This window comes from Coenobita brevimanus, chromosome 101 (assembly GCF_032717465.1).
Source record: "Coenobita brevimanus isolate Jiangsu-jjx chromosome 101, ASM3271746v2, whole genome shotgun sequence".
Lineage (NCBI taxonomy): Eukaryota > Metazoa > Arthropoda > Malacostraca > Decapoda > Coenobitidae > Coenobita > Coenobita brevimanus.
Genome location: NC_137054.1, coordinates 55668125 through 55685096, shown reverse-complemented (window position 1 = coordinate 55685096; position 16972 = coordinate 55668125). Strand labels below are relative to the sequence as shown.

Below are 16972 nucleotides of genomic sequence, written 5' to 3'. Positions count from 1 at the left end.
TCTCTGTTAGTACTACTTTTCCATCCCTGGACAAGTCTTCTCTCCTTAACTGTAGCTTCTACACCCTCATCGCACCACCATGTTACCTTAGGTTTTGGACGGCCCCTTGTCTATCCACACAGCAACTCAGAATGTTGTTCTTGAGAGCACTTTATTGTTCATTAACATTTTTTCCATCAGTTCCCTGTTCAGCCACCACTTGCCTCATCACGCTATAGAAAGCATCCTTTACGGTGGCTTTTCAACTCCTGTATTTCCTTGTTTTCCTCCTGGGTGCATAGGTCCTTCTTCACCACTTGTTCCTTAAGCATCATGTCAGATATAGTAAAACCAACCTATCCATGAATCCTTATTGTTAAATGTGGTAACATTTTGAACTGGTCCTACAGTTGTTAGTAGAAAAGGAATGTTATTTGTCATTATCTTTATGAATCACACAGAGATGCTGAAGATGCAGTGCATTCCCGTGATGGGTATGATTATGATGGATACCGACTGCGAGTAGAGTTTCCCCGCAACAGCCTTCCTGGAGCTGCACGGGGTGGAGGTGGGCGTGGCAGGGGTGGCAGGGGACCTCCAGCTCGCAGGTCACAGTACAGAGTTCTCGTAACAGGTAAGAAAACAGCACGTCATGTATGATCATACTACATACAGTAGAGGGTTGTTTCTGTACCAGGAAGTAAACTGCATTTTTTTAATACAGTACGATATCCTGTAGCTGTTGATTATTCATCATACTTTCCTGTTCCCCAGAACTTTTTTCCCCCATAAACAATTTTATTGATGGCCAATTTTTGTGTTGGAAGCAGCCTATTACCTTTGTGACAAGGGAGAGCGGAGATCATAACCAGGACTTGCTTCTTCTGCTGCTCATGTCCTGAATCGTTTGTAGTTATTGAGCCATGCAGTGTATTACAGACCTTGTCATTCCATTTGAAGCACCTTGTTAGTGATGGTGATAGGATTTGAATGTTTGGAAATATCAAGAAAATTTTTGATGTTATTTATTTCAAGTTCATGTATTAAGTACATTTCAGGCTGATGATGAGAGTTGTATCTGTGGAAGTATTAAGAGATTTTCTTAAAAGGTATTACATGTTTATTGAATTCATTATCTAGTGGAAATTGAAGCTTATGGAGAACAGGTTATTTGGGCTATATAGTATCTTGGTTTCATACTGCTTGTGAAATGTTAGGCTGATCATATACAAATCTTTTATGTTAACAGCTCTGTTGATCCACATCAGTAAATTATAAATGAAGCACAGCTTTTTCAATCCGAAATTTGCTTTTGTTGGCTGCTTCTCTCAGTAGTTTTGTGAACATTGTGTTGAGGTGATGGAATTTAAGTCCCTCTTTTGCATTGAAGAGATCGTACAGCAAAAGTACTTGATCTGTTGAAGTAATATACAATACACCAGTAGGATAATTGACTTTCATGGTCCATTTTCAGATAAATTTGGTAGAGATGCTTGTTTAATTATTGCACATTTTTTGCCTCTGATTACTGTAATATATTATTAACTGACAAATGATGACAACTCTCATTTCCTTCTTTATGTGGGTTTGGTTCGTTCGTTTACGACATTAATAAATTGAAGCCTTTCCTTGGTAGCATTGGAGCTTATACTGTACTGCATTAACTGATACTGACGTTTGCTAGAAAAGTAGGTTCCGAAGGAATTGTATTGAAGATTGTCTGAATTACAGTACATGTGTTCCATTAAACAATATTTTGATAAAACTGAAATGCTGTCCTTGTTTCACGCAAGACGACTTTTGCAAGCTGTCATCGGATAAATCATGGCATGTCACCCAGCAGGCAGGATGACACCAACAGGACTCAAGTAAACTTTTGGATAGGATGTTGTCTTTGTAAGTTTGTCTCTTGTAAGTTATATCTGATATCTGAAGTATTTACTTATTAAAATTAGTTCTTTAGAGTGCTGTGAATGCTAATGTTTGCTGTGTTTGTGAATGAAATTCCCTCCTTAATAGAAGTACAAAATCATTCAATAGTTTATGGGATTTGCCCGCTATTACCAAGCCATACCGGGTATATATATATATATATTTTTTTTCCATAGTGTTGTTAATGAAATGGTTCATTTCAGTGTTATGACCCAGACACTTAAGATATTACTGGAATAGGAAGTGTGTTTTTATTATATGAAAATCATGTCTTGTTTCAGTGTCCAGAACTGCTGATAAAATCCCCTTTATCTGGAAAGCGATACTTGAAAATGATTGGTAATTACTGTTACCGTCATCAGGAAAAAAAGAAAGTGAGTGGAAAGCCTGGAGAATTCAGATGATTGGAGGAATTGGGAAAAAAAAGTAATTGTTACGAAATAGCTTTTTTCAGAAAATTTTCATCTTTTTTGTTTTCACTCTGCAGGATTACCACCAACTGGCAGTTGGCAAGACCTGAAGGACCATATGCGAGAAGCAGGTGATGTGTGTTATGCCGATGTTTACAAAGATGGGACTGGAGTTGTTGAGTTCTTACGGTATGAGGACATGAAGTATGCTGTCAAGAAGCTGGATGACTCAAAATTCCGCTCACATGAGGTAAGACACCAGTGTTCTGCCATATATATATATATATATACATACACACATATACATATATATATATATATATATATATACACACATATACATATATATATATATATATATATATATATATATATATATATATTTATATATATATATATATATATATATATATATATATATATTTATATATATATATATATATATATATATATATATATATATATACCAGTACATATATAAATATATATATATACAGTATACATACACACATATACATACATATATATATATATATATATATATATATATATATATATATATATATACAGGGTGTAACGCGACATATGACAAAAACTTACACCGATGATCTATCATGTAATTTTGAGTATATTTTGTTCTGTAAACATATGCTGTGTGCGACCCCATTTCAGTACCCAGCATTCGGCTGTTTTGTGTAAAAGCTTTGTCTCTTGGATGTGCCATTGGGTGAGAGCTTCGCAGGGCGACGGGAGACGAGTATTATTAGCTTATACTGTACTGTACATGAAAATCCCATATCCTATCAGTAGACACAAGTTTTAAGAAGAAACTTTACGTAGTCTATTGATTCTTTAACATCAAGTCATGCATTCACGCAATTCTTTTGCACAAATCGACTGTAATTAAGGATTAAATTCAAATTTTATGGCTTGGAAGGGAGTAGGGAGGGAGGGAGGACAGGCTGGTGTGTTGTTGCCAGTTATATAATATTTGGTTTGTAGGATGTTGCTATCAGCGTTATCATAACACCCACAGCTCATTCTGTGAAAGAACGTTATTCTAAAGGGAGATTAGTCTCACTTTAAGTGAGGAAGTATTTTACTTATCACAATTTTTCTGCTGCAAGTAAATGTGGCACCATTGGGTATCTCCACCTGTGTTCCTCTCTGCAGCACTGGCATTACCATCGCAGAATCCCTAAAAAAATACATGATATCTGAATATTCTTCATTACTGTACATGCTGTTTCATGAACAAGTGAAGCTGAATCCGGTGAACCACAGAACGCGGAGAACAGTATTTGAAGTGTGTGCCTCCCCTGCAAATGTTCTTGTTCAAATGACAGTGGTTGCAGGGTTGCCAAGTCCTTCTCATCAATCTCGCTAGTTTAGTCCCCAAAACTTGCTAGAATGTCTCTAGATAATAAACACTGCAAAACATCGTTAGAAAAAACAATAAAATCTTTAGAATATCACCTAAAAATGGCAAAAACATCCAGAATGTAGCTAGATATCATGTTGCCAGATGTTAGTGCTGCAAGTAGAAGCAAATTTTATAGGTCTACCTGCATGGTCATTACATTGGCAATCCTGTATCACTGTTCTCACGTCATCATATGAAAAAAATGGTGCCACGTTTACTTGCAGCAGAAAAATTGTAATGAATAATAATATTACTCCTGACTTAAAGTGATGCTAGTCACTCAGTACAGTAATGTTCTTTCACAGAATGAGCTGTGGGTGTTATGATAATGCTGGTAGCAACATCCTACAAACCAAATATTACATAACTGGCAACAACACACCAGCCTGTCCTCCCTCCCTCCCTACTCCCTTCCAAGCCATAAAATTTGAATTTAATCCTTAATTACAGTTGATTTGTGCAAAAGAATTGCATGAATGCATGACTTGATGTTAAAGAATCAATAGACTACGTAAAGTTTCTTCTTAAAACTCGTGTCTACTGATAGGATATGGGATTTTCATGAACAGTACAGTATAAGCTAATAATACTCGTCTCCTGTCGCCCTGCGAAGCTCTCACCCAATGGCACATGCAAGAGACAAAGCTTTTACACAAAACAGCCGAATGCTGGGTACTGAAATGGGGTCGCACACAGCATATGTTTACAGAACAAAATATACTCAGAATTACATGATAGGTCATCAGTGTAAGTTTTTGTCATATGTCGCGTTACACCCTGTATATATATATATATATATATATATATATATTTATATGTATGTATATGTGTGTATGTATACTTTACATATATATATATATATATATATATATATATATATATATGTGTGTATGTATACTGTATATATATATATATATTTATATATATACTGGTATATATATATATATATATATATATATATATATATATATATATATGTTTGTATGTATGTATATAAAATTGAAAAAGCAGGCAGTAAAAGATGCCTTCTGTAGTAACATGAGTCAAGTGGTGGCTGAACAGAGAGCTGCTCACATTGACAAGTGTTGGTGAGGGTACAGCACTCTCAGGAACAGTCTCGAGAGTTTCTGATTCAGTGTGTGGGTGAGCAAGGTGCCCTCCAAGACATAAGGTAACTTGGTGGTGGGATGAATGTGTAGAAGCTGCAGTTAACCCCTGTGACCGCCGATGTCAGATGACATTTCACTGTGGTGTGGCTGCTGGCGTCATTTCAGCGTGGCTCATACAAAAAAAAACGCAGATTTTAGGGGAGTGAACCAACGCTTTGAATGTCTTGAGACTGACCTACAATACACTCCTACACACCCCATCAATCAGTTCAGAGCCTGCTGCCATGATGAGTGGATTTTAGATTTGTTTTGCTTGTGGCCATGCCTAAACATGCACAGTTACACCCATTGTCTCTACCCGGATGAAAATAGCATCGTTCTCCACACTTGCGAAAAACACATAACTGCTCTGTTTATGATTATGAATAAATCCTGGCATAAACTTAAAAAAAAAAAAAAAAAATGAAAAAAATGCATTTTTGCTTTGGTATATTTACCTGTTTCCCAGGTTTGTTGTACTGCATTGGATAATTTGATGCAGTGCAACTTATAGAAAATCATGAAGACTTTTGGGAAGTGAATGAACATCTTGGACACGAGACTGACCTTCACTTCACGCTGTCACTCCTCATTTGTCTGTTCACCATCTGCTGCCGTGGCGTGTTGATGTACAGTTTTTTCACTCATGGCCATGCCTGAACACACACGGTTACTCCCATTGTCTCGACCCAGACAGAAAATATCTTTCTCCTCCCTTGTGAAACACACACAACCACCCTGATTACAGTTATAAATAGATACAGGCATAAGCAAGAAAGACATGAAAATAAGAGAAAAATACATTTTTGTTTGGTATCTTTACCTGTTTGCTCAGGCATGTTGAACTGTTTTGGATCATTTTACATATTCTTTGCCTTTCACAAGCATAACAGGAAAGTTTTCTGTGTTCACATGATGTTTTCGTGGGTGGAAAGGCCTTCCTTCCCTTCCCACTCATAAGCTCGTTGAGGTGCGAATCACAGGTCGTCTCTCATTGAAACCCTCACCATTCAGTCTGTTCACTTAATGGATGATATTTATCTCATTTGGGTCTGAAAATAGAAACTCTCGCCTCTCTTTTCCAACAAACTCCACCACCCAGACAACAAAAATAAGTATCATAAACACAATAACCCCAAAAATGCAAAATAAATGCAAAATATTTTTTTTGTAATTCAAACCTCCTGTATTATTTACTGAAAACTTCAGAATACACATATATAGTAATTTCACACCATTTCAGTAACATTGACAGTGTTTTTGGGCAAAAAAAAAAAAAAAAAAGTTGCATCCCTTCAAAACCTACATACAGCATGTATCAGCTGCCAAAATTTATTCAACTTCCGTGTTCGATTGCACGGCTCAGGATGGGTCTAGAAAGCTCAGAATTGCACTGCAGAGTGTATCTGATGTTCCTCTTCAATTTGGCAAGAAAAAAATCAATTTTTGAAACTTCAAAAATCAGCCCCGGGTTTGGCCAGTTGGTCCCGACAAATTACACACGGTCGGCCATGGAGGGTTTAAGGAGAAAAGAAGGCTTTTCAGAAAGGAAACTGGGTAACATAGGGCTAGAAAGGAGGTATACAAGGCACTGAGTCTCTAAGACTTACTGGAAAACCTAATTTATTTATTTATTTATTTATTTTTTTTTATGCAAGGAAAAAGGAACCCACAAACTGTTCCTTCCAAGAAAAAAAACAAAAAAACAAAAGAGAGCCTAATTCAAGATCTGTTCATTTCAAGGTGCCAGGACACTGCATTTGGAAGACTGGAGATTATAGGAAGTAAGAAATACAAGGAAGTAAGAAATACAGACAGAAGGGAGACAGTACCAGAGTTCACTTGTTGCATAAATGAAGGACTGGGAGTAATGGTTAACTCTTGCACTAGAGAGTTTGACAGAAAAGGGATGAGAGTTTGTTGCTAGACAGGTGCTATGTCACAGCATAGGGGTGGAGGGCTGCAAGCAGACAGTTCAGAGGTGTAGCGACCATTGAAGTAACGATAGAAAAGAGATAAAGATGCAGCAATTCAACTAAGAAACAGAGGTTGAACGGAGCCAGTAAGAGGAGGAGAGTTAATGAAATGTAAAGTTTTTGACTCCCTCTATTGAGAAGAGCTGCATGTGGTGAACCTCACCACACGAGAGTTGTACTCTGCACGGGCAAATAAAACCCATTTATATAGTCAGAAACTGTGCAGGGGTAAAGAAGGTACCGGTAATGGAGTCGGCATAGTACACCTAATCTCTTAGAAGCAGGTTTTACAAGAGATGTAACTTTATCTTTCGAAGATAAGTCCCAAGAGAATGAAACCCCAAGTATGTTTAACCCCTGAACCCTGGGTGACAACCATAGTTGCTCTCGCAAAACATGCTGTACATGCTGGGTGATGACTATAGTTGATCTAGCAAATTTTGAAAACCACGCAGTGTTTTCCTCCCCTTTGCCACCCTCCACCCTCACATTCAGTAAGGTATCTTACAAAATCAGTCAATCAACCAATCATTTCCTGTGGCACCCCACGGGATGCATAGAGCCTCGATGAACTCTCTCCACCAATATTTGTCTCTTGCCATCTCCCTCAGGTCCCACCAACACTCCTCTCCTGCTTCTCTTTTCATTGTCCTCAGCCAGGTTTCCCTCAGCCTACCTCTACCTCTTCCTCTGGGAGTCCACTTTGGCACATCCTGTATTAAACTGCCTTCTTTTCTGTATATGTGCCGCACCCACTTCCAGTGAGTTAGTCTCACATATTCCTTAACTGGTTCCACTCTCGTAATATCCCTTACTCTTTCATTTGTAACCCTGTCATGCCATTCTACCCCAAGAATCTTTCTCAGTATGTTATTCTCAAATCCTAATACTTTCTGATCTGTTGCAATTGTACTGTACCATGACTCATGCCCATAAATTAAAATTGGTCTAACCATGGACTTGTAAATTTTCAGTTTAGTATGTACCGAAAGCATATTATTATTCCAAACAGATTTCAACATTCCAACAGCTCATCAAGCCTGTCTAATCCTCTCGGTTTCATTGTATAATGATCCATTAGATGATACAATCATTCCCAGATATTTAAAGTTTTTTACATTCTTCACCACATTATTCCCAATTACACAATCGATTTGGTTCTCCACATTCATATTAATAATTTCAGTCTTTCCACAATGTATTACCAATCCCACTTTTTCTCCTTCCTTCACCAGACAATCAAGCACCCTCTGCATCTCGTAAATACTTCTGCAAATCAGTTTAATATCATCAGCATAGTCCAAATCCATCAGCTTCATATTTTCTTTCCAGTTAATTCCTGCACCTGTTCTCCTTACAACCTTTCTCTGCATGCAGGAGTATACCCATGCGCCACCTTGTCGAAAATTGAGATAATGCTATCCCACAGTCCCTCAGAGTGTGGACTTGGTGGATGTGATGTATGACCCAAGACATAAGGGCGATAACCCATAAAAATAACATTGGGTTTACATCGCCAGCCTTTATCAAATGCCTTTCGCCACTATGTTGGAGCAAGAGTATACCCATGTGCCAGCCTCACGGAGAATGGCGTCTCAGCACGCATTTTATGCCTGCAGTAGTGTTGACAGTCACCAAGGCGATGAGGAAAGTCTCATCTCAAGCCTTTTTGCTGTGCTGTAGTAATACTAATGCTCTCGTCCCAAGCTTTTTCTGGCTGATCAAGCGGTGTGCATGCTCTGTTGTGTGTGTCAACCTACGTAATTTTGGTGGTTATAACACCAGCAGGACATAGTGTGAGTTTTGACTTTGTTTTTTCAGTAAAAAGAAATAATAACCTTTCATAACTGCCCATGGCTTTGTCATTAACTCTTCCCGTGAAGTTAGATTTTTTATTGAACCATTGTATTTTTTATTGCAGCAGCCACTGTATTCATTGATACGATTATTTATGTAAAACATCATTATTCCTAGTATAATTGGTGTTATTTTGTTTATTTCATTTCCATGAGGAGCGTAGGAGCCCGGGGCTAGGCAGTTGGTTCTGACATTTAAGATGAGAGTGACCAGCCTCATTCATCCCTGAGTGGCATTACATGAGCAATAAACCCCAACCAGCCCTTTGATATAAACCTTCACCGGCTCAATCTGACTGGAGCGCAATAATTACCCATTAAACCACCAGGTACTAAAATTTGGTTATATGGTTACCACCCATCGTAGTAAATAGTTTCCTAGTGTACAGAAAGCCATTTGGCTTGTCACTTAGTGTCACCAACAGGCAGAAGGAAGAGGAAAGAATGAAGGAAAGAAAGACAGAAGAGGGAGTGTAAAGTTACCCGTAGGCAGAAGGACAAGGAAAGAATGAAGGAAAGGAAGACAGAAGAGGATGGAAGGAAAGAAGGATGGAGGAGAGGAAAGGGAAGACACCTGATAGCAACTCCACGTCGAGTGAGTGGATGGTGAGCGCCCTTACCTACCACGATATATATATATATATATATATATATATATATATATATATATATAATGTTTTGTGGTAGGTGGGGACATTCACCATCCACTCACTCGATGTGGTGCTGCTCTTGGGTGTCTGTCCTTTCCTCTCCTCCATCCTTCTTTCCTTCCATCCTCATGTCTTTCTCACCTTCATTCTTTCCTTGTCCTTCTGCCTATGGGTGACTTAACACTCCCTCATCCGTCTTTCCTTCCTTCATTCTCTCCTCTTCCTTCTGCTTGTGGGTGACTACGCTGAGTGACAACCCAAATGGTTTCCTGCACACCAGGATACCACTTACTATGCTGGGTGGTAACCATGTAACCCAATGATGGCGCCTGGTGGTTTAGTGGGTAATTATTGCTCTCCAGTCGGATTGAGCCAGTGAAGGTTTATATCCAAGGGATAGTTGGGGTTTATTATTTACATAATGCCACTCAGGGATGAGTGAGGCTTGTCACTCTCGTCTTAAATGTCAGGACCAATTTGACTAGTCCCAGACTCTACGCTTCTCATGGGGAAATGTAGGATTGGATGATGGTGATATATACAGTCACTACTCATTTTACGATGGTGTTACGTCAGGTCATACCTTATCGTGTACCGATTTTACCGTAAATCGGGAGATTGAAACATTATAAAAGGAGGCTTATGTCAACTCAACTTCCCAAAGTCTCCTAACCAAGACTGAACCATAAATGACAACCCACCTTCATTCCTTCCTGTGTTGGTCCAAGTCGTCTCCAAATCGTCCACCCCGAGGCTGGGGGACAGCCTGTGCTTACAGGACTAGTGGTCAGCCTCTGAGTCAGACAGGAACAGGTTAGGGGGAGGGGAATCTGGCCCATACCTGCACTAACCTTAACACTGAGGCCCATACCTGCACCAACCATAGCACTGGGGCCTACACTGGCACTGACCTTACCACTGGGCACACAAATCCACAGTACTGTAGTACGATGTTTGTCTGAGAGGTGATGATAGCAGGGGAGCACACGTGAGCAAGTTGAAAAGACAGGGCTTTGAAGGGGTGGCGAGACCTGAACCATAACAATGCGCTGCATGCTGGGGCCGCCATCTTGCCTGAGACAAGCGACAGTCACCTTGTGTATGCCTGGCGCTTTCCAATGGCAAAATTGTTATATCGGGAAGTTTATTGTTAATCGAATTTTGGGTAGAACTTTTCTGTTATCATTGTAGCAAGTTATCGTAAACTGAATCAACATAAAACGAGTAGTGACTGTACATATATATACTGTATATATATATATTTATATATATAATTAAGAATGATAAATCGCGGGTGTTTTGTGGGTATATACGTGTCTGTGTGGTGGTGACATGTGACTTCCTCCCCTCTGCCACCCTCCACCATCACTTTGCCTCTTGCAGTCAATAAGATATCTTAGAAAATAGTGTGTGTATATATATATATATATATATATATACAGATGCAATAGATTCACCATGGGGGAAGCGTAGTCTCAATATGAAGATAAACACCAACGTAATCAGGAACATCTTTAATAAATTGGTGACGTTTCGACAACTCGTTTGTCATTTTCAAACCTATAGAAAATACAATAAAATCAAAGTAAACACTATGTCTATGATAAAAATACGAAAACTAAAGTAAAAAACCAAAGTAAAACACCATGTCTAATAAAATACAAGTGAAGAATTATTATGATAAGATGAGGAAATGAATTATACATAGCTAACGTTGGTGGGATGCTACTAAGTACAAGGAAAAATTTAAACAGAAATACATGTAATAAGACAATACATAAGTCAAACCTTAAAAACAGAGAAGGCGTGGAGCAGTCATGTGTGCCCAGTGTGGGCTGTAGGTGGTGAGTGAGGAGTGATTCAGCCAGGAGGCGTGTTACCTCGTCACGACAAGCGTGGACAACAGAAAAATCTGATTCGCTTATGGGATGGCCTAAGGCTTCGCAGCAATTTCGGATGGCAGAGAAAGGTGGCTTAGCCATAGGTAGACCGGTTCTATATGACCGTCCCCGATGTTCTGCAATTCTTACTCTTAATTGCCTCTTTGTCTGTCCAATATAAGACGCATTTACAGCGACTACAGTTATAATTATAGACAACAGAGGATTGCAGAGCGTCAGGGATTCGGTCTTTATGTTTGAACCATTGTCCAATGGTGTTGCTGGGTTTGAAAATTGTTCGAAGACATACTTGAGGGTAAAATTCCCTAACTAGACTCGATATATTATTACGTATGGAAAAACTTTTTGGACCTAAAAATGGCAAGATACAATATACAGGTGATTTGTTTGCTGTGAGTTTAGGAGTAGGTGGGTTACGGATCTTATTTAGTTGTCTTCCCATATTGGTTTGTGTGAAAGACATTGGGAAACCATTTGAGAACAATGTTTTCCTAAGAAAACTCAATTCCGAGTGTAAAGCAGAATAAGATGAACAAATATTATAAGCTCTGGTCAGCAGGGTCGACACCAAATTGCGTTTAAACTGAATTGGGATTGCTGAGTTGAATTTCATGGTTAATCCTGTGAAAGTGGGTTTGCGGTATACTGAAGTGATGAAGGAATTAGTAGTTTTTTGGACTAGTATATCAAGAAAGGGAAGTTTGTTATTTTCTTCAATATCAGAAGTGAAATGAATGTTAGCATGCCTAGAGTTTAAATAGTTTAGAAAAAGAGGGATGTGGTCTGGAGAACTAAATAATAAAAATGTATCGTCGATATATCTACGGTAGAGGAGAGGTTTGAAATGGGAGGGGCATTGCTGTAGCCAGTTTGTCTCATGGTAACACAAAAATGCGTTTGCTAAGCAGGGACCTAGGGGATTCCCCATCGCCACTCCATCAATTTGCTTATAAGATTTTCCGTTAAAAAGGAAAAGACAATCTTTAGAAGCGAGAGACAGTAATTTACGGAACTGGTCCATATCAAATCCATCTATTATTTTCTCGTGTTTAAATACTTGTTTGGTGCAAATGTCTATAGTTTCATAAAGAGGAATATTAGTGAACAGGGACTTTATATCGAAAGAAGCCATAGTACAGTGGTCAACATCGTAGTTACAAATCTCCTTAGCGAAAGTAAATGAATCTTTAACCGTATAGCAATTTGTAGTGATGGGGGTAATCATAGGTACAAGAAATTTAGATATGTTATAGCTAACAGTCCCAATGGCAGAGAGAATGGGTCTGACTGGACAGTTCTGTTTATGTACTTTAGGGAGCCCATACATGACTCCTGGTGTAGCGCCAGATACGTATAATTTTGAGTACACTTCATTACTAATTACTCCATCAGACTTCAGCTTCCTTAGGAAATTGTTCACTTGATCTTCACGTTTCAGGGTCAAAGAAAATTCATCATCATTTACGATTTTGAACTTTGAACCATCATTAAGAATTTCAGACATTTTACACAGATAATCAGTCCTGTCCAGAATTACGACACCATTTCCTTTGTCAGGTTTAGTTATGATTATAGAATCATCATCTTTTAAACTTTTTAACACATTAATTTGCTCTCGTGTGACATTACTGCAAGAATAATTTGAAGAATAAAAACTAGTAAAAGCAATGTGCTTCAAGCTATTCTTTAAAAAATCATAAGTTCTACCACTACCTTGATAAAAAGAATGAGCAGACAAGTTCTTAAAAAATCGTTCAAATCCAAGAAAATGAGGGAGGAACCTGGGCTTTGGGGTGTGAATGGCATACTTTAAACCCTTACACAAAATGGATTTTTCTACACTAGTCAGCTGTCTACTAGAATAATTAAAAATCACTTTATCATGGGGTACACTATCGGGGTTAACAAATCCTAATGTCCGTAATTTACGTTGCTGAGTGAATTTAACACGAGATATAGAGTTCCCATTAGTTCTCTCTATAAGATTAGTCAAATGGGTAAAGTCAAAAAATGATACAGATTTTTTCAGTGAAGATAATGAACATGTTAATTTGTTTTTATGAACCCTAAGAAGACGTTGTTTACTCTTTATCTCGTATGTAAGAATACGTCTTTGGCAACTTCTGTAGAGTCTTGACGACCTTATGTGGGCATTGGGGACTTTAAAATTAAGAAAAGTAGGGGTGAGGTCATGTTGTTCACAGGTAGTGAGGAAATCTAAGTCCAGCTGGACTTTCTTGACCTTGAAGTCGAGCCGTTCAGCTGCTCGGTAGGCCTGTAGCGTTGGAGGTCCATAACGTCTTGTTAATACAGATGCAATAGATTCACCATGGGGGAAGCGTAGTCTCAATATGAAGATAAACACCAACGTAATCAGGAACATCTTTAATAAATTGGTGACGTTTGACAACTCGTTTGTCATTTTCAAACCTATAGAAAATACAATAAAATCAAAGTAAACACTATGTCTATGATAAAAATACGAAAACTAAAGTAAAAAACCAAAGTAAAACACCATGTCTAATAAAATACAAGTGAAGAATTATTATGATAAGATGAGGAAATGAATTATACATAGCTAACGTTGGTGGGATGCTACTAAGTACAAGGAAAATTTAAACAGAAATACATGTAATAAGACAATACATAAGTCAAACCTTAAAAACAGAGAAGGGGCGTGGAGCAGTCATGTGTGCCCAGTGTGGGCTGTAGGTGGTGAGTGAGGAGTGATTCAGCCAGGAGGCGTGTTACCTCGTCACGACAAGCGTGGACAACAGAAAAATCTGATTCGCTTATGGGATGGCCTAAGGCTTCGCAGCAATTTCGGATGGCAGAGAAAGGTGGCTTAGCCATAGGTAGACCGGTTCTATATGACCGTCCCCGATGTTCTGCAATTCTTACTCTTAATTGCCTCTTTGTCTGTCCAATATAAGACGCATTACAGCGACTACAGTTATAATTATAGACAACAGAGGATTGCAGAGCGTCAGGGATTCGGTCTTTATGTTTGAACCATTGTCCAATGGTGTTGCTGGGTTTGAAAATTGTTCGAAGACATACTTGAGGGTAAAATTCCCTAACTAGACTCGATATATTATTACGTATGGAAAAACTTTTTGGACCTAAAAATGGCAAGATACAATATACAGGTGATTTGTTTGCTGTGAGTTTAGGAGTAGGTGGGTTACGGATCTTATTTAGTTGTCTTCCCATATTGGTTTGTGTGAAAGACATTGGGAAACCATTTGAGAACAATGTTTTCCTAAGAAAACTCAATTCCGAGTGTAAAGCAGAATAAGATGAACAAATATTATAAGCTCTGGTCAGCAGGGTCGACACCAAATTGCGTTTAAACTGAATTGGGATTGCTGAGTTGAATTTCATGGTTAATCCTGTGAAAGTGGGTTTGCGGTATACTGAAGTGATGAAGGAATTAGTAGTTTTTTGGACTAGTATATCAAGAAAGGGAAGTTTGTTATTTTCTTCAATATCAGAAGTGAAATGAATGTTAGCATGCCTAGAGTTTAAATAGTTTAGAAAAAGAGGGATGTGGTCTGGAGAACTAAATAATAAAAATGTATCGTCGATATATCTACGGTAGAGGAGAGGTTTGAAATGGGAGGGGCATTGCTGTAGCCAGTTTGTCTCATGGTAACACAGAAATGCGTTTGCTAAGCAGGGACCTAGGGGATTCCCCATCGCCACTCCATCAATTTGCTTATAAGATTTTCCGTTAAAAAGGAAAAGACAATCTTTAGAAGCGAGAGACAGTAATTTACGGAACTGGTTCATATCAAATCCATCTATTATTTTCTCGTGTTTAAATACTTGTTTGGTGCAAATGTCTATAGTTTCATAAAGAGGAATATTAGTGAACAGGGACTTTATATCGAAAGAAGCCATAGTACAGTGGTCAACATCGTAGTTACAAATCTCCTTAGCGAAAGTAAATGAATCTTTAACCGTATAGCAATTTGTAGTGATGGGGGTAATCATAGGTACAAGAAATTTAGATATGTTATAGCTAACAGTCCCAATGGCAGAGAGAATGGGTCTGACTGGACAGTTCTGTTTATGTACTTTAGGGAGCCCATACATGACTCCTGGTGTAGCGCCAGATACGTATAATTTTGAGTACACTTCATTACTAATTACTCCATCAGACTTCAGCTTCCTTAGGAAATTGTTCACTTGATCTTCACGTTTCAGGGTCAAAGAAAATTCATCATCATTTACGATTTTGAACTTTGAACCATCATTAAGAATTTCAGACATTTTACACAGATAATCAGTCCTGTCCAGAATTACGACACCATTTCCTTTGTCAGGTTTAGTTATGATTATAGAATCATCATCTTTTAAACTTTTTAACACATTAATTTGCTCTCGTGTGACATTACTGCAAGAATAATTTGAAGAATAAAACTAGTAAAAGCAATGTGCTTCAAGCTATTCTTTAAAAAATCATAAGTTCTACCACTACCTTGATAAAAAGAATGAGCAGACAAGTTCTTAAAAAATCGTTCAAATCCAAGAAAATGAGGGAGGAACCTGGGCTTTGGGGTGTGAATGGGCATACTTTAAACCCTTACACAAAATGGATTTTTCTACACTAGTCAGCTGTCTACTAGAATAATTAAAAATCACTTTATCATGGGGTACACTATCGGGGTTAACAAATCCTAATGTCCGTAATTTACGTTGCTGAGTGAATTTAACACGAGATATAGAGTTCCCATTAGTTCTCTCTATAAGATTAGTCAAATGGGTAAAGTCAAAAAATGATACAGATTTTTTCAGTGAAGATAATGAACATGTTAATTTGTTTTTATGAACCCTAAGAAGACGTTGTTTACTCTTTATCTCGTATGTAAGAATACGTCTTTGGCAACTTCTGTAGAGTCTTGACGACCTTATGTGGGCATTGGGGACTTTAAAATTAAGAAAAGTAGGGGTGAGGTCATGTTGTTCACAGGTAGTGAGGAAATCTAAGTCCAGCTGGACTTTCTTGACCTTGAAGTCGAGCCGTTCAGCTGCTCGGTAGGCCTGTAGCGTTGGAGGTCCATAACGTCTTGTTAATACAGATGCAATAGATTCACCATGGGGGAAGCGTAGTCTCAATATGAAGATAAACACCAACGTAATCAGGAACATCTTTAATAAATTGGTGACGTTTCGACAACTCGTTTGTCATTTTCAAACCTATAGAAAATACAATAAAATCAAAGTAAACACTATGTCTATGATAAAAATACGAAAACTAAAGTAAAAAACCAAAGTAAAACACCATGTCTAATAAAATACAAGTGAAGAATTATTATGATAAGATGAGGAATTGAATTATACATAGCTAACGTTGGTGGGATGCTACTAAGTACAAGGAAAATTTAAACAGAAATACATGTAATAAGACAATACATAAGTCAAACCTTAAAAACAGAGAAGGGGCGTGGAGCAGTCATGTGTGCCCAGTGTGGGCTGTAGGTGGTGAGTGAGGAGTGATTCAGCCAGGAGGCGTGTTACCTCGTCACGACAAGCGTGGACAACAGAAAAATCTGATTCGCTTATGGGATGGCCTAAGGCTTCGCAGCAATTTCGGACGAGTTGTCGAAACGTCACCAATTTATTAAAGATGTTCCTGATTACGTTGGTGTTTATCTTTATATATATATATATATATATACAGTGCTCGTCAGA

The 16972-nt window shown here is 38.2% G+C and overlaps 1 protein-coding gene across 2 annotated transcripts in view; it reads left to right on the top strand.

The window, feature by feature from the left end:
- The window catches only part of SF2 (splicing factor 2), a 114412-nt gene that overhangs the window by 47772 nt on the left and 49668 nt on the right, over positions 1-16972 (top strand). For both annotated transcript variants that reach the window (XR_013899993.1, XM_080284525.1), the window contains exons 2-3: positions 441-613; positions 2399-2571. Coding sequence is in view for 1 of the 2 variants with exons in the window: in XM_080284525.1 (XP_080140651.1) it covers positions 441-613; positions 2399-2571 (346 nt within the window). In the remaining variant the exon portion in view is untranslated. The remainder of the gene's footprint in view (positions 1-440; positions 614-2398; positions 2572-16972) is intronic.